The 27,944-nt window shown below is 41.2% G+C and overlaps 1 protein-coding gene across 1 annotated transcript; it reads right to left on the minus strand.

Moving 5' to 3' along the window:
• Window positions 1-359: 359 nt before the first annotated feature.
• Window positions 360-27,639, minus strand: CD28 (CD28 molecule). The gene is made up of 4 exons (XM_006194271.2): window positions 27,421-27,639; window positions 6,593-6,949; window positions 6,217-6,341; window positions 360-721 (listed from the first exon to the last, which is right to left on the minus strand). The coding sequence occupies exons 1-4, from the start codon at window positions 27,563-27,565 to the stop codon at window positions 593-595; spliced, it is 756 nt and encodes a 251-aa protein (XP_006194333.1). The 5' UTR covers window positions 27,566-27,639; the 3' UTR covers window positions 360-592.
• Between the last annotated feature and the right edge of the window lie 305 nt (window positions 27,640-27,944).

Raw genomic sequence — 27,944 nt, forward strand, 5'->3', positions numbered from 1 at the left:
AGGATCAGAATTCGTCATCAAAAAACATGCCCACATCTTTCCAAACTAAATAGGAACTAAGTGGCTCATTTCATGAGTGAGAGAGTGTTTTAATGGTTTTTAAAATGTTTGTGTCTCACTACCCTCTCCCCCCACTCTAACTTATCCCCACCCTAAACTCCCATTTAACCAAAGGGAATGATTTTCTAGCCTTTCTTCTCCATCTAAAAAGTCTTTTGATATCACACTTCACTTGGCCACAATGTGCAGGTGAATTAGAAAGGAGTGGAATTGGAAGCAGGCTTCAAGGCTAACAGAATCCACTCGATTTTTGGTCTCCATCCTAACCTCTCAATCAAGTCAATAAATAATAAGTTTGAATTTGGGCCATAGCACTACAAAATATAGCCTGTCACACTAATATTCTTTGACTTCATTTCAGAGTCTCAAAATGATGTTATTCAGTCTAGCTGTTCAAGAAGAGTTGGCACTGGAGGCCCAGCAGAGGCCTGAGGTGGCTGGCTGAAGACGAGGCAGTCCTTTCCTATCCAGAGCAGTGGTGTTGAGCAGGTGACGAGGTGCCAGCCGACTTGCATCTGGATAGGCGTCCGTGTCAGGAGCGGTAGGCTGCAAAGTCTCTCGCTGGCGCGTAGGGCTGGTAGTGCCTCCGGGTGGGCCCTGGCCTGCGGGGGGTCATGTTCATGTAGTCACTCTGAAGCATCCTGTTTCTCTTACTCTTCAACTGCAGAAAAGAGAAGTGTCACTGTGAAGGGGGCCGGGGACATGGAGGGAGATGACTAGGGAGGAGTTCTAAGACTGGGGACAACTGCACAGGAGTTCTAAGATTTGGGGGCAACTATTCAGAACATGGACTGTCAAATGAAGCTCAACAAGCCAGAATTCATTGAGCACATTGCACTTAAATCATGACTAATTAAACCTAACTACTTTTGACTCTTCAAAATTAACTTGAAAAGTCTGAATCAAAGAAAGTATTTTCGAGAAATGCACCCATGTTACTCTCAATGCAGCCATTTGACCTGAATTCCAAAAGCATATCTAATTAACATATCCACTGCAGATGTGTAAATATTCTTGAAGGCTCTTCCTCCTTTGGAAAGGTTAAGTATCCCCAGTGCCACCTTCTTACATTAGTCATTTGCTTAAGAAGCCATTTTTCCATAATTAACAAAAGAGGACCTTCAGCCCTGCAGAGTCATAAGAGTGGAGACCAAATTAATTAGGTATTACAGTTCTAGACAACTAGGTACATTTTATTCCCTTATTTGTGAGTACATTTCCATAAACACAATAGCATCACTCATCTCCATTTCTCAGATTCAGCTCCCTCTGGATGAATGTCTACCATCTTTTCCAGATCAATGTGATGGTAAAACTTACATATTTAATGAAAGACCCACAAACATTCTAAAAATAGAAAGTCCTCCAGATGTCTGGACTCAGAATTATCTATAATGAGAAAAAAAATCTATTTCTTGGACATAGAGCTGATGCATAAGTAAATATGTTGGATATGAATGTCCTGAACACCTGAACAAATAAGTAAATGAATGACTGACCTTATTTCCGTGCACTCCTACCCGAGCCCTTCACACCTTCTTTGTCCAAGGGGCATGAGTAAGTGTTACAGAAAGGTTAGGAAAATACTGACCTGCACATCACTAAATACAACTAACACGTTTTCAGTCCTCATCTTTTGAACTCTCAGCAGCATTCTCTATTATCAATTACCCTCTCCTTTCTGAAACACTTCTACTTTGCCTTCTGTGAGATGGTACCCGTTTTCATCCTACCTCTCTGGCCACTCCCTCCCTGCCTTCTTTGTAAGCTCATCCTTCTCTAAGTAGCCATACAGTGTCAGAGTTCCTCGCGGTGTGGTCCTAGGCTTTTTCCCCTACTCACACCGTCGCATCTCCCTAGGCAGACTCACCAACACCCACAGCTTCGATTGCCACCTATTTTACCCGAATTTATATCTCTGGACTAGACCACAAAGGCACTTTAAACTCGATATGTCCAAGAAGAACTCAAGATCTTTCCCCAAAGTCTCATCCTCTCCAGCGTTTCTCATCCCACTGAACGACACTACCTTATGTACAGTTGCCCATGCCAGACCTCCTAAGCCTCCTCCTTGACACCTCCAGTTCCCTTGTCCTCTGCCCCAGGGGATATCTGACAATGTCTGAAGACATTTTGAGTTGTTAGCAGCGGGAGGGATGCTACTGGCACCTAGTGAGTAGAGGCCACAGACGCTGCTAAGTATCCCACAGGGCACAGGGCAGCCCCTGACAACAAAGTATTATCCAGCCCAAAATGTCAGTAGTGCCAAGACTGAGAAATCCTGATCTGAAGAGTCTGATCATGAAAAAAAGGGAACGAAAAGGAAGCCATGGATACAAAATATATCACCATATTAGAATGATTATTGTTAGAAGGCTTGACTCCTCCTTCTTGCTCATACTCGAAGGTGACCAGTGATTTGAGCCTGGGTGACCAAGAGGATGGTGTTCCATCCATAGATGTAAGGTAAGATGATAGGAGAAGTGGGATTTGAAAGAGGCTATGAATTCAGCTTTGGTCATTTGGGATTGAGACAATGGATGTGTCATGGAGCTGAAAGTAAGAAGAGGACAGCATAAAACAGACATAATTGGGGGAGTCATTTAGAGAGAGGTAGCTATGGAAACCAAGCGGGTAAGGGAAGTCGCCCTTCAAACATCTTGGTTCTACATCCTTTCTACAAATGAAAGGCTAGAGGTCTCTTGGGCATAGGGTTATGGCAGGGCAGGAGTAAGGCAAGGAATTGTCTGCCCCCAAATAAATGTGAAAGGCTGCTCAGCTGATACCCTGGGAGGCATTATAGTATCTACTCAAATTCTGAGGACTTTCCTTGCCAGACTCCCCAGTGACCGTCTTTGCCTCTGGACACCCAAATAAAACTAGGGCTAGAAGAGGGGCCCCCATAATGAAGATATCTTGACTCTGAGGTTCTCTGGGTTGCACCAAGATTATGAAAGATCTGTTGCACTAAGCTCTCATACTTATTCTCACGCTGTTATCAGATAGCAGATTTAGTCATTATCACCCTAACTGTAAACACAGCAGTGGGATTGAAATGACACATGCATGGCTGGGAACAGTATACAGAACCCACAGTGTCCATGTGCACCTAGCATATGCACTTACGTGTGCAGAGCACTCACCTTATGTCTGTGTGACTAAGTCATTTAGCCCTTCGCCATTCACTGTCTGCTAAAGATGTGTGATTTCAGGACCACTCCTCCCTTTTCTGTCCCTCTACCCTCGTCCTTACCCACTTGTTTCTTGGAAGCAGCAGCAAGACATAGGCAATTCACTCAAAGCCATGGCCCTCAAAACTACACTGGATTTAAAGGCAGATACTACCGCGCACACAATTTCTATATTCCCCACAGTGTGACTTAGAGTGGAGAAAACTGTGCTTTTTAAAAGGCTCCATTAGACTAAGAAAGAGAACAGGTTTACCAGCTCAGCAAAGTGAATGGAGGATTGAGTGAGAGTAACAGGTGCTGGTCTGTGGCCACCTGGCAGAGGGGAGCTCTTTATTTATTCAAATGTCAGTAGCAGGTCAAGAACTGAGATGGAATCTGCAGCTGCTCCCAGAAGCCCACTCAGCCTAGAATTGCCTACAACAGCACGTCACAAGCCCTCAGGAAGTTCCGGAAAACAGCAGCTTACACCAAGGCACAGTGCAGACCAGCCAAAAATATGATCCCAGAAAAGTACCCAGAAAATGGCTAAACACTAGTGGTCCCTAGTGGCCGGGCTACCTAGCTCAGCAAGGTGCTGGTACCTTAAACAGTAACAGCATTGGGAAAAGATGAGCCCAGGTTAAAAATGCTGTGTTAGTCTATGAAATATACGTATATATTTATTTCACACCCTTTTGGTCAGAGAGTACAAAGACCTATGCTTGAGATGCAAATAAAGGGTATTTCTTATTGGGTGACCTAATTAACCACAAGAAGCCACAGAAGACAAAGTACGCCAAGCACTGGGACTTCCCAATTTTCAGGGAGCCTGTGAGACAGAGTAAGACCAAAATAAGTTTTCCCGAGACAAAGCAAAATGAGCATCACTAGGAATTAGCAATGCTGCCAAAGAAAAACATATAGCATTTATGATGTTTCCAAATTGAAAATAAACTTAAAAAAAAAACCTCATTGAGAATGAGAAGCTACTTTGATCCCTTTGGGTAATTCGAGCCACTTAGCAGATTATAGCCTGGTTATAGTAACTGATATCCTAGGGTATATTTACAGTAAGTTTTAAATGGTGAGCAGTACCCTTCTGGCCACTGAAAGCTAAAACAGTTCCCAAAACTACTTCCCGCCAAGCTAGTAAAGGACGTTGACCCAGGCCAGTGTAATATTGGGGAGCATCTGTCCTGGAAACGTACCCAAAAGGGCACTCCACCTGGCTTTTAAATTAAGAAGTTGAGATTCCCAAGGGGATCAAGATAAAAAGAAGAACTGAGATTTTAAATTCTAATATTATTGGAAAACTTTCCAGAGGCTCAAAGTTGGATGGTCACTTGGACGAAGACACCAAGATCCAAAAAGATGAAGAGACTCAACCAACATCAGAGGAAGAACTTAGGCGACATTGCACTACATAAAAGGCCCCCATCAGGGCTGGGCAGCTTGCAGAAGGCAAGGCAGGCAAATTCTCAAGATGTATCTGGTATAATGGATTTCCAGGAACAAGCACCTGACAAACGTGGTTACAGAGTTTTTTGGAGGTAACTTTAGGCAACAGGTAGCCTGCCAAATGTCCATCTGCCCTGTAGAGTCTTCTGAAACGGGAAACGCATGTGGGGAACAAGCAAGAGGAAAACTTGGGCAATAGGCCAACAAGAGTTTAAAAGGATGCCAAGCTGAATCTATCACTGGCATGACTGTGAAGCCAGGGCTGCCCTCCTCCTCCACTCCCGCCCTGTCCAGCACCAAGGCTATAGCAAACAGGATGGCTTCAACACGGCACAGCTTCCAGAAAACACTGATCCATGTATAAATTAGTTAAATGTAAAGAGTACGCCTTAAAGATGAGTATTATACTTCAGGCATGTTCATTTCAGTCCTTACTTTGGCCTCTATGGGGTTACCCATTCATAAGCGTTCTTTAAGAGCTTAACTAAATAAATGCACATAATACCAGACAGACGGTGAATATCAAGAGAAATGGTCCTGAGGTGGGGGATATAGCATGAGGGAGGTCCCGGGTTCAATCCCCTGTACTGCCATTAAGAACATTAAAAAGTAAATAAAAATAAAGATTAAAAGAATTTTTTTAAAAAAAATAGAAATAGTCCTTTATCCTTGAGGAGCATATATTTCTTGTTGAGGAAATGGTTCATACATGCATCTAACTGCTAGAAAAATATTCAAAGACAATATGGAGTCAATGGAAGTATTCTGTACCACACTGTTTACGCGAGAACAGGAAGTTTCTGAGTAAGTGAAAGGTCCTTGATTAGGAGGTCCCCTCCTCGTGGTACATATGGTTACAATATGTGTTCAACTGAGGCCAAAACTTCAACGTTGAAAAAGGTAGAGAAAAATACACCAGGTTTACTGCATGAACGTTTGCAAAAGTCTGTAAACTCCAATTCAGTGGTAAGAGCTCAGAAAAGTCTAACTCCCATTATAGTTTCATAATGACAGCACCGTACTTGGCCTCACAAAATTCAACTGCTTCAGAAGAGATAAAAATATGACTCAGATAAACAGACCTCGTTTCTTTGCAGGTTTGAATGCATAATTTCAGTAGTCAAATTTCTCATGATTTTTGACCCTGAACCAAATTTGTCATTGGCTTCAGTTGCTTAGATTCCCAAGTTTTTTAGATTTTCATACATTTGTATATATTATTTTATATGTCATAATGACATTGCAAAATGGGGACAAGAAAGGTCATTTTCTTCCCTAATTTATCATCCACCCCAATTTACCTGTTTTAGCTTCTTACTCTGCCTGGCCAACCAATCAGTGCCTTCTAGAACCTAGAACTCACATCGGATTTTTATCTCAGATAAAGTTAGATAGGCTAAAAGAGAACCCAGCAGGGACAAATCTAGCAGGGACAACAAAAATAATCCACAATAGGCAAAATTCTTGAATATATCCAGATTGCACACGCAGTAGGAGAGTTACATGAAAGCAGTGCGGCTTCCCTTACCCAGCAGTTACAAAGAGCCACTGATGCCAGCAAGCTGTAGAAAGCTAGGATGCTGGCTACCACCACCAGTGCCCAAAATGGCTTAGAAGACTCAGGAGACCAGGGAGCTGGACAAAGATGTTTCTCTGAAAAACAGAACAGAGTAGATTAAATGATATGGGAATGGCACTTGAGTACTTTTCCTTCCTTCTTCCCAGGGAAGAATTGGAGAGGAATTGATATATGCAAAATATCACTAGCTTAAAATGTACAGACTTCCTCATTGGTGTATTCTCTTTGGGCATTATCCAACCCCACCACTGATCATGACCTAGTCTTTACGACTGCAGTTGAAAACCACTACTGGAGAGAGGACGCTGGTTGAGCTATACATTACCTTTCACGTGGATAATGGTCCCGTTACTCTTCTCATTGTCTATGTAAGGCGGAGGATACATGACCTCGATCTTGCAGAAGTAAATATCTGTTTGGTTAACGTACAAATCTCGGAGGTAGAATGTCACTGTTTCGTTGCCCAGTTTCCCATTGCAGTTGAATCCCGTACTTGAGTGAAACTGAAGCTGATAGGAGTAATTTCCACTCACAACACAGACTTCCACAGCACTATCGGCTCCCTTATAAAGAGATGCCCGGAACTCCTTTGAGAAGAGGTTGTAGGTGTACTTGCAGCTAAGGTTGACCTCGTTGTTGTTCACCACAAGCATGGGCGATTGCTTCACCAAAATCTTGTTTTCTGGAGGGGGAAAAGATCATCTGCTTAGAACAAGAGTATAAGGACTTTTCCCCCCTGAAATCAAGATCTATTAACTAACAAAATAAACAGATCTCCAGCAAAGACTTTCTCTTGGCAGATGAAGATGAAGGAGCTCTTTGAGAGATAATTATACTGAGAGTTTACATTTTGATCTTATTTTTATCCACCTTTGAAGGAAACAATGGAGCATGTTTTCACTTGGAAGGCAGAATGTGGCCTTCTATTGGCCCTGAACACCACAGCTATGCATCTGGAATTTTGAAATCTGCACTGAGATTTCTAAGGTGTCCTAAGATGTACAATTAATCATGCTTAATTGTATTAATTTCCTAATTGAGTAGTTTACTTGGGAATATGGCTTTTAACACCTGACATAGATAGATTTGTTATTTTAAGTTGTAATTCAGCCTTTTGTGAAGGAATTAACATGTTGTGAAACATTTTGAACTTGTTTATTGGCCATTCCAAGAGTAAGATAAAGAAGTAAGAAAAAATGTAACCCAAAGAATTTAATTTTTCTTCCATAGCAAATTCTGAGAAAAGCCTCCTCAAGAAATTTACATATTTGTCTCTTTAAATCACAGAAGAAGGAAGAGGCCCAAGAAGCTCACAGGAGTTCTCTCGCTAGTCCATCTTCTACCTTTATGCTATCCCAGTAAACGATCGAAGACCCTGGTGATGAGCTAGTCCAGTCTCTTCACTTTTAAAGCAAAGAAGCTGAAGCAAGGCTATAAAATATCTGGGGGAGGAGAACACATCTGTTCCATCTTGATTCCCACTATATCCCCGTTGCCTAACATATGATAATATATTCCCTTTTTACTTTTCTAGTGACCGTATGAGGTCTAGAAACATTAGATGATTTGTCTAATATCACTGAGCAGATTGTGAGCAAAGCTAGGACTAAAACCTAAGTAAACTACAACCACCTGGGAAATAGACCACTTAAGCACTGAGAATCAACTCTGCAACCAAGACTCTCCAAAATTTCTCTAAGCAATAAATCACTTTGTGTCTTGTCTTTGATTCAAAATTCTATACAAACAAAAGATATTTTTGCTATCATTTGGGGGTCTACTAATAATTTTCTACCTGTTTGCATTTTTTAAGCAAAAGTTATTTGAAACAACACCCCCACATACCCATACTGAAGAGTCAAATAGAATAGTCTACTAAAATGAAATTTATAATTTCACCTGGATCTGAATCCATGTACTCAGGTATTTTGTTTTTGAAAAAGGAGCACCGCATAGAACTAAAGAACTAATAGCTTTTCATCTCCTACGCAGTTCTCAGCCCTAGCGGTACGTCAAGAACCAATGCCTGGTCCCATTCCCAGAAATTCTGATTTAACTGGTCTATGCTGGGGGGGAGAGGGGTCGATTCTTCTCGTTTTTTTCGTAACAACTTACTGAGATATCATTTATGTACCACAGATTTCACCTTTCTTTTTTTTAAAGATCACTCTCAAAGTATACAATTCAGTGGGTTTTTATTATACTCAAAGTTGTGAATGGATCACCACTCTGTGATTTCAGAATATTTTACTATCCCCCCCAAAAGAAATCCCATGCCCACTGGCAACTACTCCCCATTCCTTCTTTTCTCCAGCCCCTGGCAATCACTAATCTGTTTTCTATCTCTAGAGATTTGTCTATTTTGGACATTTCATATAAGTGGGATCATACAACCTGTGGCTTTTGCGTCTAGCTTCACTCACTTAGCATAATGTTTTCAAGGGTCATCTATGCTGGTAACATGTATCAGGACTTCACTCCCTTCATGGCCAAATGATGTCCCATCGCATGGATAGACCACATTTTTTGGTTTTTCCATTCATCAGTTGCTTCCACGTTTTGGATGGTATGAATAATGCTGCTATGCACAGGGAACTATGTTCAATATCTTGTAATAACCTTTGATGAAAAAAATATGAAAATGAATATATGTATGTGGATGCATGACTGGGCCATTGTGCTGTACAGCAGAAATTGACACATTATAATTGACTGTACTTCAATAAAAAAATAATTTTTAGAAATAATAATGCTACTATGAACATTCATGTACAAGTTTTTGGGTGGATGAATGTTTTCAATTCTGTTGGGTATATGCCAGGAGTGGAATTGCTGGGTCATTATGGTAACTCTATATTTAACTTTCTGAGGAACTGACAAACTTTTTCTAAGGCAACTGCACTATTTTACACTCCCACCAGCAGGTTCCAATTTCTCCACATCCTTGCCAACACTTGTTATTGTCCATCTTTTTTATTACAGCCATCCTAGAGTTATGAAGTGGTATCTCACTGTGGTTCGATTTGCATTTCCCTAATGACTAATGACGTTGTGCATTTTTTTCCTGTGCTTATGAGCCATTTGTATATCCGTTTTAGAGCAATGTCTAGTCAGGTCATTGGCCCACTTAACTAGGTTGTCTTGTTAGTGTTATCAGTTTCTTTACATATTTTTTATATAATTCCTTATCAAGATATGTGATTTGCAAACATTTTCTCCTATTCTGTAGGTCATCTTTGGTATTATTTTAAAAACTCCCCCAGGTGATTCTAATACTCCGTCAGGGTTGAAAACCACTATAGCCTAACAGATTTCACAAGCTGACAGCATATTAGAATCACGTCTAAAAACCGTTGATTCCCAGGCCAGTTAAATCAGAATCTCTGGGTGTAGGACCCAGATATCAGTGCTCTTAAAGCTTCTCAGAAGATTCTAATTTGCAGTCAAGTTTGAGAACCAGTGGCTTAACAGTTGAAACTGATTTCTTATCCTCAATTCATAGGCCTCCACAGGCTTTTCCAACGTCATTTCCTCAAAGCCCTCCCAGCTAGCCAGGTTATTTAAGGCAGCCTCCCAGGGCCACTGGCTCACTGGCTCACTGACTCCATGGCCTGCAGTGTCTCTCCCTTCGCCTGTCTCAGAGCGCTTTCTCTCTGTATCACTCATCTGCTGTTGGTTGGGGGTCTATATTTTGAGCATTTCTTGTTTCATAGGCTTCAACTTGTTTAGCTTTTGATTTGTGTGCATTTCCTCTGCACCCCTAGTTTCCAAGTCTCTTCTGAGCAAGGATGATGTGTTGTGCTTCTTTGTGTAATACTGTGTGAACAAAGGATCTCATCAAATGATCAATAAGTGAAAGATGGTAATCTGACTGTATCATTTTTGGCAGCAGCTAGCTCTGCCTACCATCTCCTTAAGTCTTGGTTTAAAATTCAGATCTCCACAACTTCAGCTTCATTTATTATTCAACAGATAATCTCTAAAAGCACTGAAAAGAAAACATGTGAAAAATCAGAAAGCTGAGCATGTCTTGATAGGGAAATCCAACTCACTTTTTGGTTTGTTTTGTTTTTCTTGGCCTTTTTCTTTGTTTACTTAGAATCACTGGGCCGGCTCTGATTGGAAGAACCAACCCCAGCAAGAAAGGCCAGCACCCCTCCTCCTTTCCATGTTAGGTACCTGTACTTCCGCTTACTGAGCCATCCAGGAAGGGTGTTTCTGTTACTAATTACTTGAATTCTGTTCTCATGGGCATTCACATTTTTTCTAATCCTCCTTTGAGAGCTGATATAAGAAAAAAAGTTGAGAATAGGATTTCTTTGTAGGGATTAAAAAAGAGGGAAGGGGGAAGCATGGGCAAGGAAACTGAATAAGGCTGGAGAGAAATCCTGCAGGGTCCCCCAGCTTGGCTTCCTGCTCCCAGCACCCACAGCGACATGGAGAGGGAGGAAGTTCAAGCATCTATACTCCAATAGTTTCCTCAGGACATCTTGTATAACTTGGGGTGTGACACCTTCCCAAAAAAAGCACATAGGAGAGAGAGATTGATTTTCCAAAGATGAGCAGGGCTCAGTTTCTATCCCCGGGCAACTCACAACCTGGTGAAGAAAGATATATAAACAGACAGCTACTTTAGAAAGAATGGTACACTGATCTACACGTGTTTCTGGGGGCAGGTGGAAAGCCAGCTGAGGAGTTCTGGAGGAGGTGACTGCTGACCTGAGTCTTATAAGGACTATGTGTATATTGACTCAACAAGTTTTTATTCAGGAACAGTTATCCTAGCTAATATGAGTCTTTGTGTTTGGGGGCACAGTGATCTAGGAGGATGTTTTTTGGGGGTAGGGGAAAGGTAGGGGACTGTGGGGAAGATAAAACAAAGAGAAAAAAAAGAATAGTCTAGGCAGAGCAGATGAGGAGGGAAGAAAGAGTTTGGCAGGTGCAGGGAATTACAACTACTTCAATTTGCTGGACCTGAGTTGTAAAATATAGGATTGGCAAAGCAAGCATGGTTCATAGCTTGGGCTCCATCCTGCAGGTAATGAGGGCCTCCTGAAGGACTTCAAGCAAGAATGTAGAAGAGAAATCTGAAGGGCTCAAGAATGAAGCATGGAGACCAGCTAGGAGGCAATGGCAGTAGTCTAGGCAAGAGGTGATGAGGGACTGAACTACAGCTAGAATGAAGTGGGTGAAATATTTACAGGTTACAGTGGGCCAGTCTCAGCACTGGCTTAGGTGTGGTGAGTGAGGGAGTTAAAGATGCTGTCCTCAGCCACGCAGACCAACCAGTAAGTAACCCTGTTCGCCTCTTGCCTACGTCTTGTCTTTGTTTATTGCGTGACCAAAACAGACAGCTCAGAAGCCGAGGTGAAGTTTGGACATGTGGGCTGTGACGAGGACATTCTTCCAGCCTCAGGGATCACTGCAAAGAAAATGAGGAAGTACCTCGAAGGTTCCTGGTCACACAGCTGACTCCCGGGAGCTTAGTCAGCCTTTGCTCTTCTCCAGAAGGGAGAAACAGTGGTCTTCCTCCCCTGAAATGATTTTCCTTCACAACGCGTAATATAATGAGATAAGTGGGAGATGGGTTTTCCTTCTGTTCCTCATGGGGCCTCCAGATTCAAGCCTCAGTTTTGTTAAAACTGGTCAGGTTTTTCCTGAGTCCATCCCACCTCTGTATGGCAAAGTGAGAAACTTCTTAGGGAAGATCAACCCATGATCCCAATGTCTAAGCTGGCTGTTCCATAGTCAGTATACTCCTCAGTGAGGGCTTATCCAACAATTGAGCATGGAAAGAAAAAGTCCCTTCTTGGCTGACCTTTTGTATTACTACATTGCTGGGAAAGAGGTTGAAAAATATTGGTTACATAGCCATTTGAGGAAAAAGAGATGCCCAGTTTATCTGTTGATGTTTACTTGCCCCCCTCTTCCATGTCAACACAGAGCATTTTAAAATTAGGTGCTGTGCTTGAAGTAGTTCACTTAGTGTGTGCCAGTGTGTGGCAACAGCCTCCTAGCTCAGGGTTCAACCTGAGTTCAGGATTGGCTAACAGAACCTCTTGTTTGTCAACATGTGTATCCTTACAGCACTTGGTCCCACCTTGGTTCGTGCCAATCTTTCAGAGAAGCCTAAGTGGGAAACCATTTCACAGGACTTCAAAACCTACATCTGCCTTAGAAAGACACTAAAGGAAGAAAATTCACTTTAGGGGGTAGAAATGGTAACCAGCTGCTCTAAGTGACGTTGAATATACATGATCATTATGACTTCCAGCGGACAGGATAATTCTGATTCCTCTTATGTTTTCTTGAAATGGAGCATGTTTGAAAACGCACACCCCTTACTCTGAGAGTGAAGTAATAGCGTGGATCAGTCCAAGCAACCAATAACCAGAACATCACGTGACAATTGGCTTTGATATGTATTTTGGTTTTCTGAGTTTCAGGGAATCCGCAATACTTCAAATAATTTAAGGACATACTGTAAAATTGAAGGGTATATCTAGCCTCGGAAGAAGAAACTAGAGAAAGATTTAGCTTCCTCATACTAAATTGATTCGTTTTGCTTTCCAGTTAGTTCCCTTCTCAAGTTAATTTTGTCTTGGCCAACTTACCTTTTTCCCTTTAAATATTTGGTCTTCCCTCTTGTGAGTAGTTAGGCAAAGTCTACCTAGGTCCAACCTACTGAGCTAAATAAAAGAGAGACACTGTCAATCTATCAATTGTATTTGCTTCTGGTACTAAAAGATTGCCTTGACTGACATTTCTCTAATTGAATTGACAAGTTGTTTTGATGATGAATTTAGTGCTTTGCTTTTCAAAGCCTTTCCTAGCAGCTACACCAGCTAAAGGTGTGGAGACAGGAAGCAGTAACCTCAAACCTCTTTCCCTCACAACTCCTCCTTGACAACGGGCAACATGAAGAGTAAGCTTGGAGGTGAGAAGGTACTTATCTGCTGCTTCTGAGCAAGGCAGGGAGAGCTGGAAGATTTCCCACAGATAATCTGTGAATTTTGTGATATAGTTGACTTCTGGAAAATTGAAAGTTGCTTGTGCTTCCATGAGAAAGGGGGAAGGGGGGTTCGGTTACTCTCCTCCCCCCAAAAAACTTTTCCTTTTGCCTGTTGTAAGTGGGTCAGTTACTAAAACAATAAACAAGCCAACTCCCTGCACAGGTGGGGAGGATAACCATCTCTAAGGCGTGGCTCCAAACACCAGAGAAGGAACCCTGACCCTACAAGGACACTCCCCACCAGCTCACTTAATACTTCGATTCCAAAATAAGGTGAAGCCTAAAATGCAGTGTGGAAAATACATTGACTTACATTAGTAACTATGATCTACACTCACAGGGCTACAAGGTGCTTTCTCCAATTTTCTCTCATATGAACCTCACATTAACCTGTGAAGTTAATAAGCAGGACAGTCATTTTTATGCCCATTTTACAGAGAAGGAAACTGGGGTCAAAGAGGTCTAATTCTTGCCCAAGTTTACAGAACAAGTAAGGGGCCCTTAGGACTTGGCTCATGCCTCATGCTTCGAATCTATTGTTCTTTTCCCCCTACCAGGTTGCATCAAAAATTCAACATAATTTCAGTGATTATTTCTTGACCTTCTCAAAGTTGGACTTGATAGTTGGATGGTACTAAAAGCGAGAGTTAGGGAGGAGAATACCACTGAGTAGAGGAGTAAATGGAGAGGGAAGAGGACAAGACCAAGATACATTTTGGTTTCTACCCCTCTGTTGCTGGAGTACCATCCTGCAGAAAGTGCTCAGCTGGAAGGAAAGGTGAAGATGCTTTCAGCCAACCCCTTATTTCACAGAAGAGGCAACTGAAAACCAAAGAAGTAAATGGCTTTCTAAACACACAGTGAAAGAGCTAAGATGTAATTTATTCTCGGAGTCATGTTTTAAATCATGAATGAATAATTTTGTACCTTCAACAAGATTGACTTGATTTCATGGTCATATTTAGAAAAATCTGTCTCCCAACTTGCTTTGTCTCTACACAAAAGATTTTGCTTACAGTTTCAGAGACTTCCTGAAGGTCATAGGCGGATCCCAGACAAGGCATGCAGATGCTACAGTGACATGAAATACCTCTTATAAGTTATTTCAGACCCACAAGCAATAGTTATACCATCGCAGCACTTCCATTTCAGCTTGCCCGCATGTCCAAAAGGATCTGAACATAAACATCAGTCAATACATAAAGTCACTTCCGGTCTAAACCTCACAGGCAAATCCTTAACCCCAGGACCTTTGTGAATTACATTTATTTGTCATGTTTAATTTATGATATTTCATTTTGCTTGTCTATGTTATCGCACCACAGAGAGATAAAATGGCATGTAGTGGCTGGTGAACCAGAGAGTGGAATACACAGCACTGAAGACTGAAGTCTGCATTCCTTAGCTGGAGTTAAGGAAGCACTAAAAAAAAGGTGGAATACCTGTTTATCTAGCAATGTGATTTTCCTTCAGAACCTCTTAAGAACTTTATTGGGTTCCATCCACCACACATCACAATCAGAGTTCCTTCTGCAGTTTGAAAACCAGGTTGTAAAGATCCTAATCATGTTGTTTCCTTTTTTAAATTCTGACTGAACAGAATTTTACATGTTAGGCAGGAACCAAAGAAAATGAAAGCTTTCTATTTTCATCCATCTTGCCCTGTGATGTTTGTGAACATATTGTGACGGTGAGGCTGGTTTCCCTGGCACAGAAGAACACTTCCCTCCTGACCACAGAGCTGGTGAAGTTACCGTAACTTTCCTCTGAGCACATTTCCTGTTCAGGCCCAGGTTACCCTTCAACACGTGGCCATCTGACCACTTAACTCCTTTTTCAGGCTCCATAAGGGGCAGGCTGTCCACAGGCCAATCCAGTGTTTGCTCAGGAACTTGTGAGACAAACCGTGCTTTCTGGGAGGATCAGGAGATTCAAGCATCTGTGGCTCTGGTAACCCTAGCTGGTGGCTTGGCCTCATACAGATGTAAGAAAGAGGAACACAAAACACCCATAGACCACAGCGTCTTTCACCATCCTCCTCAGTGAATACAAAGATAAAAACAAAGCTATCACACTTTGAGTGGCTCCAGACTCTCTGAAACTCATGGTAAAATGGATGGGGGAGAAAAAATAATTTGGACTACATTCTCAAAAGAACTTTGTGGTCATTTCATCTAGTTTTCTGTTGACGTCATCTTGAAATGCTTCTCATTTTCACCAGGAAAAGAGATTTAAGGGAAACCTCTCAAAAAAAAAGGGGGGGGGGGCTTTGAAAAACCATGGTCTCTATACAAATATGTTGTCTCATTCAGGATCTTGGCAGAAAACAGGTGCACACTCAGAACCTGGGTGATAGGAGAAGAGTCTATTTATTGAAAGGCTGTTGGCAAAGGTTTGGAGCCACAAGGGGCAGTACTAGGATGTGTGGCTCATAGCAGCAGAATTCTGACCACCCTTACATCGCAAGGGGAGGGTGAGGCTCCCAGAATCAGAAAGAAAGAGAGTTGGAGTCCGCCATGACAGAAGCAATGACTTCTGTAGAGAAAAAGATCAGGCCCAGCAGCCAGCCCCGCCCAAGACTGTGTATGCACAACTACCAAGTTATATCAAGCACCTCAGCTCTTATCAATAGACAGTGTGATTTTTAAACAAAATCTAAAGAGACCTTAGTTCAAACTAATGGTGCAAATGATGTACAGATGATTATAGAAATAGAAGCTGCTATTGGCCAGAGTCCCAGCGCCACCTGTAACCTTGCCCTGTGTTTCTACGCAGGCAGACACTGTAGTGTAGACAACAATTGTCCTTAGCCTTTTAAAAACTTGTTGTGCTCCAGGCAACTGTCAGAAAGTAACTCAGAGGTCAGATAGTTCAGTAGCAAAAAGTCCCATCCAAGCACCTAGACTTACGGCATTAATTCTTGAGAGAGAAAAATTATCAATACGATCAATGAAAACCCTCTGAAAAGAAATTTTGATGTGTCAGAAAATTGTTCTTTGGTATTTTGACTTCTGCCTCTACAAAGTCAATCATTCAGTGAAGAAATAATGGGACCTAAAGTACTAGATGCCTGGGAGGTGGGAAGATGTAAAGGATACAGCCACTTCCTTCTAGGAGAAACCCTAAGGCAGGTTCACAATTAGCTACACTCCAAAGCCACGTATGGAGTGTGAGCGCTACAGAGGGTCACTGACGGGCACACAGAAGAGCCCTTGTTTCCAGACAAGATGGTTCTGGAGGCTTTTGTGCAGAGAGGTCTCTAGCTGGACCACGAAGTATGGGGCAGATTTAGACAGGCTAAAGTGAAGGAAGTGACCTTTAGTGTAAGGGTTTATGGGGGACAAGCAGAGCATTCTATTTTCATGGGGGGGGGACACTCAGGGGGCAGTAGGTGAAGATGGCTGATACCAATCATGGAGAGCCTTTAACGCCAAGAAAAGACACAAGGATTTTACTAGAAAGGACAATGGGAGATGATGAAAACATCTGAGGTGAGGATGGGGTGGGAAGTGTCACTTGAAGGTCAGCGCAAGCAGTGCAGGGCATGTTGGCTTGCAGTGAGGACAGGGCTGAAGCCGGTCGGGAGGCTGAGTGATACCATCGACGTGAGCTTCCAGGGCTCGAGCTGTGGAGGTAGCCGCTGGGAGAGAAGGGGTGGACAAGGGGTGGACAAGGTGTCGGTGCTGGGTTACGCTTGGTGACGGCGAACAGGAACCAGAAATGACGTGGAGTTTATGGATGGGGGAGGGCCCGTCGACCAAGTTGGCTAAGTGAAGAGAGGAGATCTGTTTAGGAAAAACGCTGCTGGGGGTTAGATGTGTTGGGCTTGAGGGGCAGCAAGGCGTCCTGGAGGAGAGGTCTGGGAGTTTGATGAGTCAGACTGGGGCTCAAGAATGCAGGAGTACATTGGGATGTCATCTGTATTAGGATGATAGTTATTAATAAACTTGATTGAATTAATAAAAAAAAAACCGCTGCCTGTACTGTAATCCGTCCCTATCACTCAGAGACAACACCCAGCTATGCAGGGTATGAACACTCTAGGACCGAATCTTCCCAAACACAAACACAAACTTGGGTGTGATGTGACCCAGTCTCTACCATTCAAACATCTGCAGTGTCCTCTCAGCAACTAATGCTGGGAGGACCATCTAAGAGGACAACATGGCAGAGCCCCTTGAGTTCTATGAGAGAGGTACCTATGCCAAAAGCCATCAAATCTGATCCAAAAATCAAATTTTATTACCCTGAAATGTTGCCTATAGTTCAGAGAGTAGGTAACCGGGGCTTTACAGCTTTCTACATAAATATTATGGCAGTAATTCAGTTAACAGAAAGAAATCCCACAGGTAGCAAGGGACATCCTATATTGATACATTGTTCTAAATACATATTTTAATCCAGTAACCATATTGGGGAACTATATTTTCCTCCTGAGCCATCATCATTCTAAGCCCTCATTCAAAACAACTCTGTAAAGAAGATGACAATACAATTTCCTGTCTGTTTCATTCTTCCTAATTTTTATACCTGTGAGAAGTCTGCTCAGAGCCACCTTGGTACACTGAGAATCTTCTAGGTAAGTGCCATGGCCTAGAAGTCTGAAAATAATTACTGTGTTGAACCCTAATATTACATAGAAAGATAGGGGAGAGCAAAATCAATATTGTCCCCCAAAGCCCTACTGCCATTTCTAAGCATACTAGCATCTAAGATCCCGGTTCACAATCTCTCCAAGCAATTTCCAAGATGGCTGGTTGCAATTCTTGTATTTCTCTATCAGATCGTAAGAGCATCCACAAAGGGGTGCCTTGCTAGAGCTGATAAAAGCTAGAGCTTTTTATTCCACTTAAGAAGCATTTTTAAGCCAGAAATAGACCTGAGATATCTTCTAGTCCAACCCCCTCATATAGCAGATGAGGAAATGAAGGCCTAGAAAGTTAAGTCACAGTGTAACAGATTAAACTCTTAATCACATCCCCTACCTTGACAAATCAGTGGCTTTAGCTTTTGAGTTTGGAAAAAGAAAGGGAGAAAGAATAACAGAGATGGCCTCCCCAAAGCCAAGGGCAAGCCACCATGTCTTTCCTCCAAACAACACAGAAAGATGCTAAGATTAACTTCCCTGACTGGCAACTTGCTGGGCAGTCTTAATAGGAACCTTGTGACCCCATTATCTCGGCCATGAGCTGAGGCCAAGCCCAGCCATATTGTGCACTTTTGAAGACTCAAGCAACTTTACAGCTCAAACAGGCTAAATCTCCAAAGTCAAGGTATGTATTATCCCGGTCAGCTTGTTGACAGAGGTTTAATATCATGACCTGCCTTGAGAAATAAAATATAAATACACATTTCATAAAAGCTTTTAACATCAGGTTTGCCAGTATGAATCATTCACCAACCCTAGCTTCATCCTAACATATCTCTACCCTATAAATCTCTTCCCTTCCTCCCATTCTTCTTAGAGATTTGTCTTCCTCTCTCTAACACTCCTATCCTCCATGTCCCAAATCTCCATATCCTCAAGAAAGCTGCCTCCAATTCTCTTTTTTAACTTTCCCTCTTCCTCTTTTCTTTCCTAGTAGCCCCCTCTCTCCCCTCCACCCATGCAGCACACACATACACATACACACACTCAAGACTAACATTTGGCTCCTACCACATGTCAAACATAATTAAGTCACTCAGTTTGCAAACATTTATTACATACCAACTATGTACAAAATACCATGGTAAATATTATAGGTGGAAAATTTCCTGATTGTCTTCACCTTATCTAGCAATTTCTTCTCCTTTTCACTGTCTTGATTTTGTCCCCCTTCACCTTTTCTTAACCCTTTGAAGTGCTCTCTTCTTTCCCATCACTCTGCCTAAACTCAGAAGCCCCAAATGGCCTCCTTTTAGCCAAAACCAATGGCCTTCCCAAGCCATTACTCACTTCTCCTTCCTTTATATAATCAATGCTATTAACCACTGTTTTTTGTTTGTTTGTTTTTTTGTTTGTTTGTTTGTTTTTTCCTCTCTCTCTCTCTCTCACTGTTCTGGAGGCTAGGAAGTCCAAGATCAAGTTGCTGGTGGCTTTGGTGTCTAGTGGGGCTCTCTTCTCTGCTTGCAGATGGCTGCCTTCTTGCTGTGTCATCACATGAGGAGAAATAGTCTCTTCTTCTTCTAAGGGCACTAATCCCATTATGGGGGCCCCACCCTCATGACCTCATCTAAACCAAACTACCTCTTAGGGCCCCAGCTCCAAATACCATCACCTTAAGGATTAGACAGTCAATCTATAATTTTTTCCCTTTTTCAGTTTTATTAGGTAGAAATATTACAGTTTGACTGCTCATATACATTATATCACATGTAAATATATATATACAATATACTGCACTTTCTTTTTAGTTTACATATGTGTACTGATCATTGTTTCTATGAATAGATTAGAGCTTTAGCTTTTTAAACTTACATAGTTATCAATGGAATAAAGCCAACCACAAAATAAGAATTAACAGAATGCAGTAATCCAATCATAAAGGACAGTCAAATGTGCTTACACATATTCAAGAAGTCAATCATCTAAGTTATTAATAATAAGTAGTTCATTTGTGTCCTTATTTTTTTATTTTATTTTTAGATTCCACACATAAGTGATATCATATTGACCACTGTATCTTTTTGAAATTCTTTCCTCTTTCAGCTCTAGGAATATTCCATGAACCTCATTCCCCTCTTACTTCTCCAAACATATCCTCTGTCTCCTTCACTAGCTCATCATCCTCTTCAGCTGACTCCTAATCAGGGACGTTTTTCAGACGAAGTTCAATTCTCTGCTTTTCTCCAGTTATACCCTCTCCTTTCTACCAGCCATCCATTTCTTTGGCGTCAACTTCATTCCAAAGTAGAGGATTCCTAAATGTTTTCTTCTTGCCCAATTCCCATATTCAGCTTTGCAATGGACATTTTTATGACATCCCAACTTCAAACTCAGTATGTCTAAAATTAAACACTATTTTCCTCCAAAAATCAGTTGCACAGCAACATCTTGATCTTAGGTGGTGATGCCACCATTCCTCTTAAGTCAAAAATCTTGCCATCATTCTTTGTCCCTCCCTCTCTTTCACAAACCAGGCACTAAGTCCTGAAATTTCTACTTTCAAAACATCTCTCAGAATAGTCACTTCTCTCTTTTCCCACCTTTGCCACCCAAATCCTATTACCCTTTTCCTGACAAAGTAACAGTGTTGTAACACGGTCTCCTGGTCATTAGTCTCCATACACTGTAAACCATCCTGCTTCCAAAAACTTTCAGCTGCTTCACAAGGTCTTGCAAGTGAAACTTGAACTTCTGTTATCAGTATTTAATCTTTTGTTTGACCTGACCTCACCCTATCTCTCCTAGCCTCTATGTATTCAGAGTGGCAATCTTTTCCAAGAACATGGAATGATGCTTCTGGTTTAATTTATTTGTGTTTTTTCTCCTTCCTGAGGCAACATGGTAATGGTAAGAACATGAACCCTGGAGCAAGAGTGTCTGAATTTACTCACTTACTAGCTGTGTGACCACAGGCACGTTGTTCTACCTGCTCTGTATCTCAGTTTTCCCATCTTATAGACAAGATAATCATAGTAACTACTTCAAAGGGTGTAGGGAAAAAATACATGATTCAATATAGAGAAAGCTAGCTAGAACAGTATCTGACACATTATAAGTACAAAATAAATAGTAGCTAGGAATTATTATTAAAAACATCATGCATTCAAATCCCATCCAGTTCTAAAGTCCGGTTCAATTCCCAGCTCTCCCTTCCAGCTTACTATTTCCTATTAATCTTATTAAAGTATTTACTTTATGCTTTCTTATTTTGGTCCTAATTCATTTATTTCCTTCTTCAACAAATATTTTCTCAACACCTACAAGGCTTCCAGCACTGGACATGGTACTAAGGTAATAAGAATGGATACAACATGATTCTGCCTGCAATGAGCTCACAGTCTGGGGGAAAAAAACAGATGCATCAACACAATAACAATTTTAGGAACCCTGATGAGGAATAAAGTCCCTCACTTTGCCATTTAGGGTCACAGAGAAGATTTCTTCAGGTGAGAGGAGTAGGGGACAGTCAAGATTACAATAATTTATGCAAAGCCATTAAGGCATCGAAGTAATTACTACGATTATCTTGTGATGAGGTAGGGGACTGCCAAGTGTTATTTATCTGTTTCCAGCTGTTATATCCTGTCATATACAGTCTTCTCAACTAGATCTGAAGTCCCTAAGAGAACTTGATTAATTACACAAGCAGTTCTTGTGTGCTAATTAACTCTTTCTATTTTCCTCTATTTATATTCCTTCAGATCTCAATAGAGACTAAAATATAACAGAGGTTTCATAAACATTTGTTAGATTGTGTTACATTCCCATGGGGATTCCTCTGACAAGACCATAATAAAGGCTGAATCCCTGGGGAGAGCTTCCTCAGCGAGATGGATCTTGCACTAAAGACATAAAGTGAAAGACAAGTAGGATTTGGATACATGGAAAGGGGGAGGGAATTCCAAGAGGGACACAGCATCAGAAAGGTCACAAACACGGAGTACAGGTCTGTGAGACAGGGAAGAAGGCTGCAATATTGGGGTTAAGGATCTTACATTAGGTATGAAAAGAGATAGATTGGATAATTAAAATGGGCCCAGCCTAAAAGCATCCAAAAAGGTCAGGAAACATTGCAAAGTCATCTTTCTTTAGCATCTTCTAGGAACCATCAACAAAATTTCCTTTCTATAAATTGAGAGATGTCTAAGTTCCCACCCATCTCTACATGCCTGTGGTTGGATTCCACAGTTCTATGGCTACTTCAACTTATCATTGTTTTCCATAAAATACATAGTGTGAATAGGGAACCATTCACAGTGACACTAAGTTGAAAGAAAAAAAAATTCTGGAAAGATTTCACAATTCTCATTTTTACTGCATTGAAGCTCAGACTAGGTTTTTGTATCAGTCACAGAATCTAAAAGAGCACATGGAAGATGATAATAAATACCCATTGAATGAGCACAGGAATGAAGACCTGTCTTACCAAAGCATAAGAAGGAGCAGGCATTTTGGAGAACTGGAGTCCAGTACTTTAGAGAACAGTAACTTACTAACCCCTGTTCTCGTTCCCCCAGGAGCCTCATGTTGGGAGGAAACAGTCCTCTCCTCCTATGTGCCTATTCTTACCCAGCTTCTGTGGAACAGAGTCTGTGAATCAGAAATGGACCCCTCCTGGACTCAACATTCCTGAATCAGGTCTTAAATTACATACACCTATTATTAGTAGTGTCCCATTTCAAAGAAAGTCATCAGGTCACATGGAAGTTGAAGATACAGCCTTAGTGATGTTCTGACACTTCTTGGGCCAAGTATCCCTAAGCACTGAAAAGCACAACCCTCTACCTTCTTAAGTTAAAAAAGATTGCCCCCCCCCCAAGTTATTAAAAGGGGAATCTACATCACTGTTAAAATGTAAGACATGTCAATAGTTCAGCTCCGTGTGAATGAGTGGGAAATGACTAGGAGTTACTGTTATAATCAATATACTACGTGTGGATTGTGAGCCTACAAGGTGACTGATATTGCAGAAAGGGGCTCACAATTAGATTAGAGGTCAGAGTGAACGCCAAGTGGGTGACACTCATGACATCATCAGAAACTATTAACCTGGTTGCCTTGGCAGCCAGAGTCCCCAAGATAAAGAAGATGATGACAAATGAAAAAGATGATGGTAATGGTGATGCAGAGATAAAGTTACAGCTCAAAGTTAGGTAAGAAATTCACCACCATGCAGTTCTCTTCCAGCAACGAAAACATAAACTCACATAACCTGCGTGGTCACGCACGGACTACATTAAGATGCCTATGAAATTAGCACTGAAATCCTAAGGCCCAAGAAGTCTAAACTCCCTTTTCACATTGTCTAACAAGCAGCTGAATAGTCCTTGAACCCATCCAACACACCTCTCTTCCAGTGACAGAGTCATCAAAATGAGAATAACAAGCAAAAAATTAGACACCCACTTTCCATGGGGCCTGGGTTACCTTTCCTCCAGCTTCAGGGACCAATTCTCATGCAATGATTCTCAGACCGAAAGCTCTGGGTACATTTTTTTGATGACAACACCATGTCATTGACCAAAAAGCATCAAAGAAATTACCATAAAAGAGACATCGATTCCTGAACACATCTTAGAAAACCAAGGACCCCTTCAGTCTGTCACAAAGCCACCCAGATGTTTTTTTTTTTTCTCAAGTTCAACTAAACTATCAACTGAGAAGAAAAGTTCCAGCCTCTATGAAGTTCCATAAATGATAAATTTCTTGACAAAAAAGGCAAACAAAATTTTAACCAAGATGAAAAGGGGAAAAGGAAGACTTTATCCTTTTCAATGACCTGCTGTGAAATAACTGTGCTTTGAAGGAGCGCCTGCCCTCTAATTTTTAGACAAGAAAGTCTGCAGTGAATTGTGTAGCCTTATCGATGCCTATATCAGTTAATAAAGAGCTATTGTTTTAGAGACGATAAACCACAAACGGAATTTTCTTCTGGGATGTTGGTGGCATAAAAATTTTCATTTTGTAAATGTCAGCACACTGCATGCAGGAAATACTTGGAGGAAGTTATCCACACGTGATAAAAGCTGAATGGTCATCATGCGGCATTTTAACACTTGTGAAAATAGAATAAGGATATTTAAAAGGGGGATGGCTTATGTTTAAAGGAGAGGTAGTGAGATCCCCTCCCCACCCCACTGTAAAAGTTTGAATGTGAGAGCTTCAGAGTTGTGATCTCAGATTCATTTCTATTTCTAATCTGTCTGGGAAAATGACTCATTCTATTTCCTGGTATTGGTAAATTGGTATTAATTTTACATTCCTTGCTGTAAAAGTCCTTTCTGGATGGTGGATGGTTGCCTTAGGGAAAAAAAAAAAAGTAGTTATCTTAGGGTATGATAGTAGAGTAAAACAAATTCTTAAGCAATGAGTACACTTTTGAAATACCCATCAAGCCTACTGGAAATGACAAAATACCCAGTCAATTTTTTAACAGTCAGAAAAACTGGCTACTTGTATATTGGGTGCCATGCATTTACAGTGATCTGCTGATTACACTGCGTTTTCTATGTCCATCTTTTTACCTTACTTGCCCAAGCCCAGCCTCTGAGCAACGCTTTCCTGAAAGAGGTAAATCACATGTTCTCAGGGGGATGGTAAGGTAACCAAAAGCCTCTTGGTATCTCATGGCCTCTGAGTCCCTGAAGGAATCACTCAAGGCTAAGTGACAGGCATGAAAGGGGGCCCGAGAACAGCCTCCCCTGGGCTGGTGACCAAGCCTCTGCAGCCCTCGCCCACTGGCCAAAAAGAGAGGTCATTTGCCAAACTAAAAATAAAGTCTTTAATTACTTTGCTTTGCTGATGATTTTGTATTACATACCCATCATTGTCCTGCCTTCTACGCCTCTCTCAGAAAAAGAAGTGCTGGGGAAATGCAGCAGCCTTGGAGAAATCGATAGCCTTCAAATTGGCCATTGTTGACAATTTATTTGCTAAGGTTTGGGAAGAAATGAAAAGAAGATGCTCTCGTGGAAAAAATACATGGTGTTGTCCTGATTTTTGTCTTCATACTGGATGATTAGCTTGCTGAAAAATTACCAGTATTGGCTGAAAAATCTAAGAACAATGCCATGTATTATATGCACACCTTCTATCATCAGACACAATTTGTTTCCCTTTCAAGGGCCTGCAGCTCTAAGCTGGACTCCTATTCCAAAGTCCAAAAAAGTCCCCTATTGTGGACCTCAATTGCACAATTGTCCAAATCCAGGAGAAAGCATATAGCATTAGTAAAGGAATGGTGTAAGTTCATATTTCCAGCATGCTTCCTAAATCAGATTTCTTTAATTTAGCCATAAAGATCTTTCTATAGTGTTATCAAAATCATGAAGAATCAGGTTAAACCTTCACAGAATAAATATTTTAAGCTGTGCTGTGAGCCAATGAGTTAAATTTATTAAATTAGTGAAGAGAAAAAACTGTTCTTCGTACACACACACACACACACACAAATACACACATACACAAAAATACACACACACACAAATACACACACACACACAAATATACACGCACATAGCCCAACACAGACACAGCAGTAGTCTCTCACAACCCTAGGGAGGACAATTACACTTCGACCAGAGAATTTCCTTATCTAGAACTCCCTCATGGACAGTAAATACAGAGAAAGACAAGGCACGTGGAAGGTTTTGCACCACTGATGAGGATGGATCAGACATGTTTGTATGTTGGAGTTGTTTTTTTCTCATTAGTTTTCTTACTGGAAGAGGCGTAAAATCTTAAAAGTTTTTATGAGGGTGAGTTGGCGTTTGAAGAGTAGACGTATCTCAAAGTCGAAAGCACAGTTTCCACGTGTGTGAACTCTTCACTGCTCCTTCAACCAGCCCCCTTTTAATAAGTGTTCTAAAGGGAAAATAGAGAGCTGTGAGTCTTATAAAAAGTATCTTCAGAGGAGAGTGAATGAATTGATGATGGACGGCTGGCCACAAAACACGCCAGGAAAGGGCTGTGTGGACAATTACCAACTTTAAATCATTTTCTGTCAGAGTGAGGCTTCTCTCTCCTTTCTGCCTATGCTATACTGCCTAATAAATTAAGAAGTTTTAAATATTCTTAAAAAATAAATTCTATAGGTCCCCTACAAATAAAGTTTAAAGGCTTTTTTAAATCAATGTTGAAGATTCTTTTTAAATATATTTGGTAGCTCCCCGTGCTGGGTACCAGATGCTGGAGCATAACCTGTCTCGTCACCAGTTCATGTCCTTTATTCTACCAACACATTTTGTAAAAACACACAATTTGTAAATGTGCTCTGTGGCACATCAGACAACAAAATGGATGGGTAGACAGGTAACTATTGTACTCGTGCACGTTGGGTAATTATACCCTTTGGAGCTCGTGCACATGATGTTTAAGAACAGTAATTGAGTCCCCGCACTACCAACATAAGTGAGAAAGAAAATTGGAGATACTGGCTTTTCAATGCATCTTCAAGGGAAAAATATAACTCTCCTTAATTAAATATGCCTATTAAACCCTATCAATCCAATTTTTGAGCCAAGTGGTTCCCTTTCTCTAACTCTGAGAACAAGTTGAACAAATACCTCATCACCACCACCACCAAAGCAACAAGCTCTTTCTGTTTGGAATTGTGATTTTCTGAAGGTGAGTTAACCCTGGATATAATTGAGAGCTATGAAATTATAAACCACATCATATTAGGTGGAATAGCATAAGAACACATGTTCTAGAGTTAGACTAAGGTGATTCAGTCCTCGGTTCCAAGCTAGGACAAGTATATCTTTAGCCAAATTAACATTTCTATCCCCATCTCTTCATCCGAAATGGAGTTAACTGTAATAGATTCAAGTGTTTCATCCTCATCCTCATCCTCATCATCATTGGAAACAGGATTTCAACCTGGAAAAACAGATTTCAGCCAACTGTAAAAGAAAGCTGATTTATTATCTATATTGTACTAGCTTCTGTGACAACTCCAGAATTCATTTTGGCACTCATTCACAATTTGGGTACCCATGGTAATTACAACCAACGTTTATCTTGCTAACCAAGCACTGACTGTGCTGAACATTTTACGTGGATTATTTCATTTTTACCTTCACAAAAACCTTGAGATGAGGTTATTATCCCCATTTTACAGATAAGGAAACTGAGGCTCGGAAAGTTTAACTACTAGTCTAAGTTCAGCTAGCAAGCAATGGATCTTTCAGAACCAAGCTGCCTACTGCAACTTTCTTAAATTTAAAAATATATATGTATATACATAATCTAAAAACTCTTGGGACACTAGCAGCTAACAGCTAAATAAATCTCATTTAATTCCAAAGAATGTTCATTAAAATATCTTGTTGGCTGTAGCCTGAGAATCAGTGAGTTTCTAAATAACAGGTTGCTGCTCTGTAGCAAAAACTACACTTCAAATGTCCAAATTTCACAAGTTTTTTGAAACTTAAAATGAACCTAATAGCTCAAAAGAAAAAATTGGAGGAGGAAAGAAATCAAAATGGTTTACCTGTGACTTGAATTGAGGGGAAGAAGTTGAGAGCCAGGAGTAGCCTGAGGATCATGGTGCTCACGGTGGGCCAGGGCTCCAGCCCCTCCTCCCTGAGAAGCCCAAGTGTAAGGTGAGCTGAAGACACCCCTGAGCGTCTCGTCATCCAAGGCCACCACCACCGCCACCACCGCCTGACTTCCCTCGGGGCACATGATCAAGGGACTCAAACCACAAAGCATTGTGACTGCAACATTTCACACAGGATATTAACATTGTTTTGATGACTTTTGACTTTTCCTCTTCTTTTAAAGGCAAGCCTTTTCTTGTCACTGAAAGAGAACGTCAGTCCCTCTATGATGGGCTCATGGAAATCATTCTCAATGGACAGGTGTCAGAGCTGTGAAAAATGAGTGCTGGGAATCCAGCAGGAACTTCAGGGTTGACAAACAAGGGATCCTAAAAGAGGAGAGATTTTCATAGGATGGGGACAAACGGTAACAAAAAGACACCCATGAGAATTATATGGAGGATTTGGGAAATAT

The sequence above is a fragment of the Camelus ferus genome, chromosome 5 (genome assembly GCF_009834535.1).
Source record: "Camelus ferus isolate YT-003-E chromosome 5, BCGSAC_Cfer_1.0, whole genome shotgun sequence".
Taxonomy (NCBI): Eukaryota; Metazoa; Chordata; class Mammalia; order Artiodactyla; family Camelidae; genus Camelus; species Camelus ferus.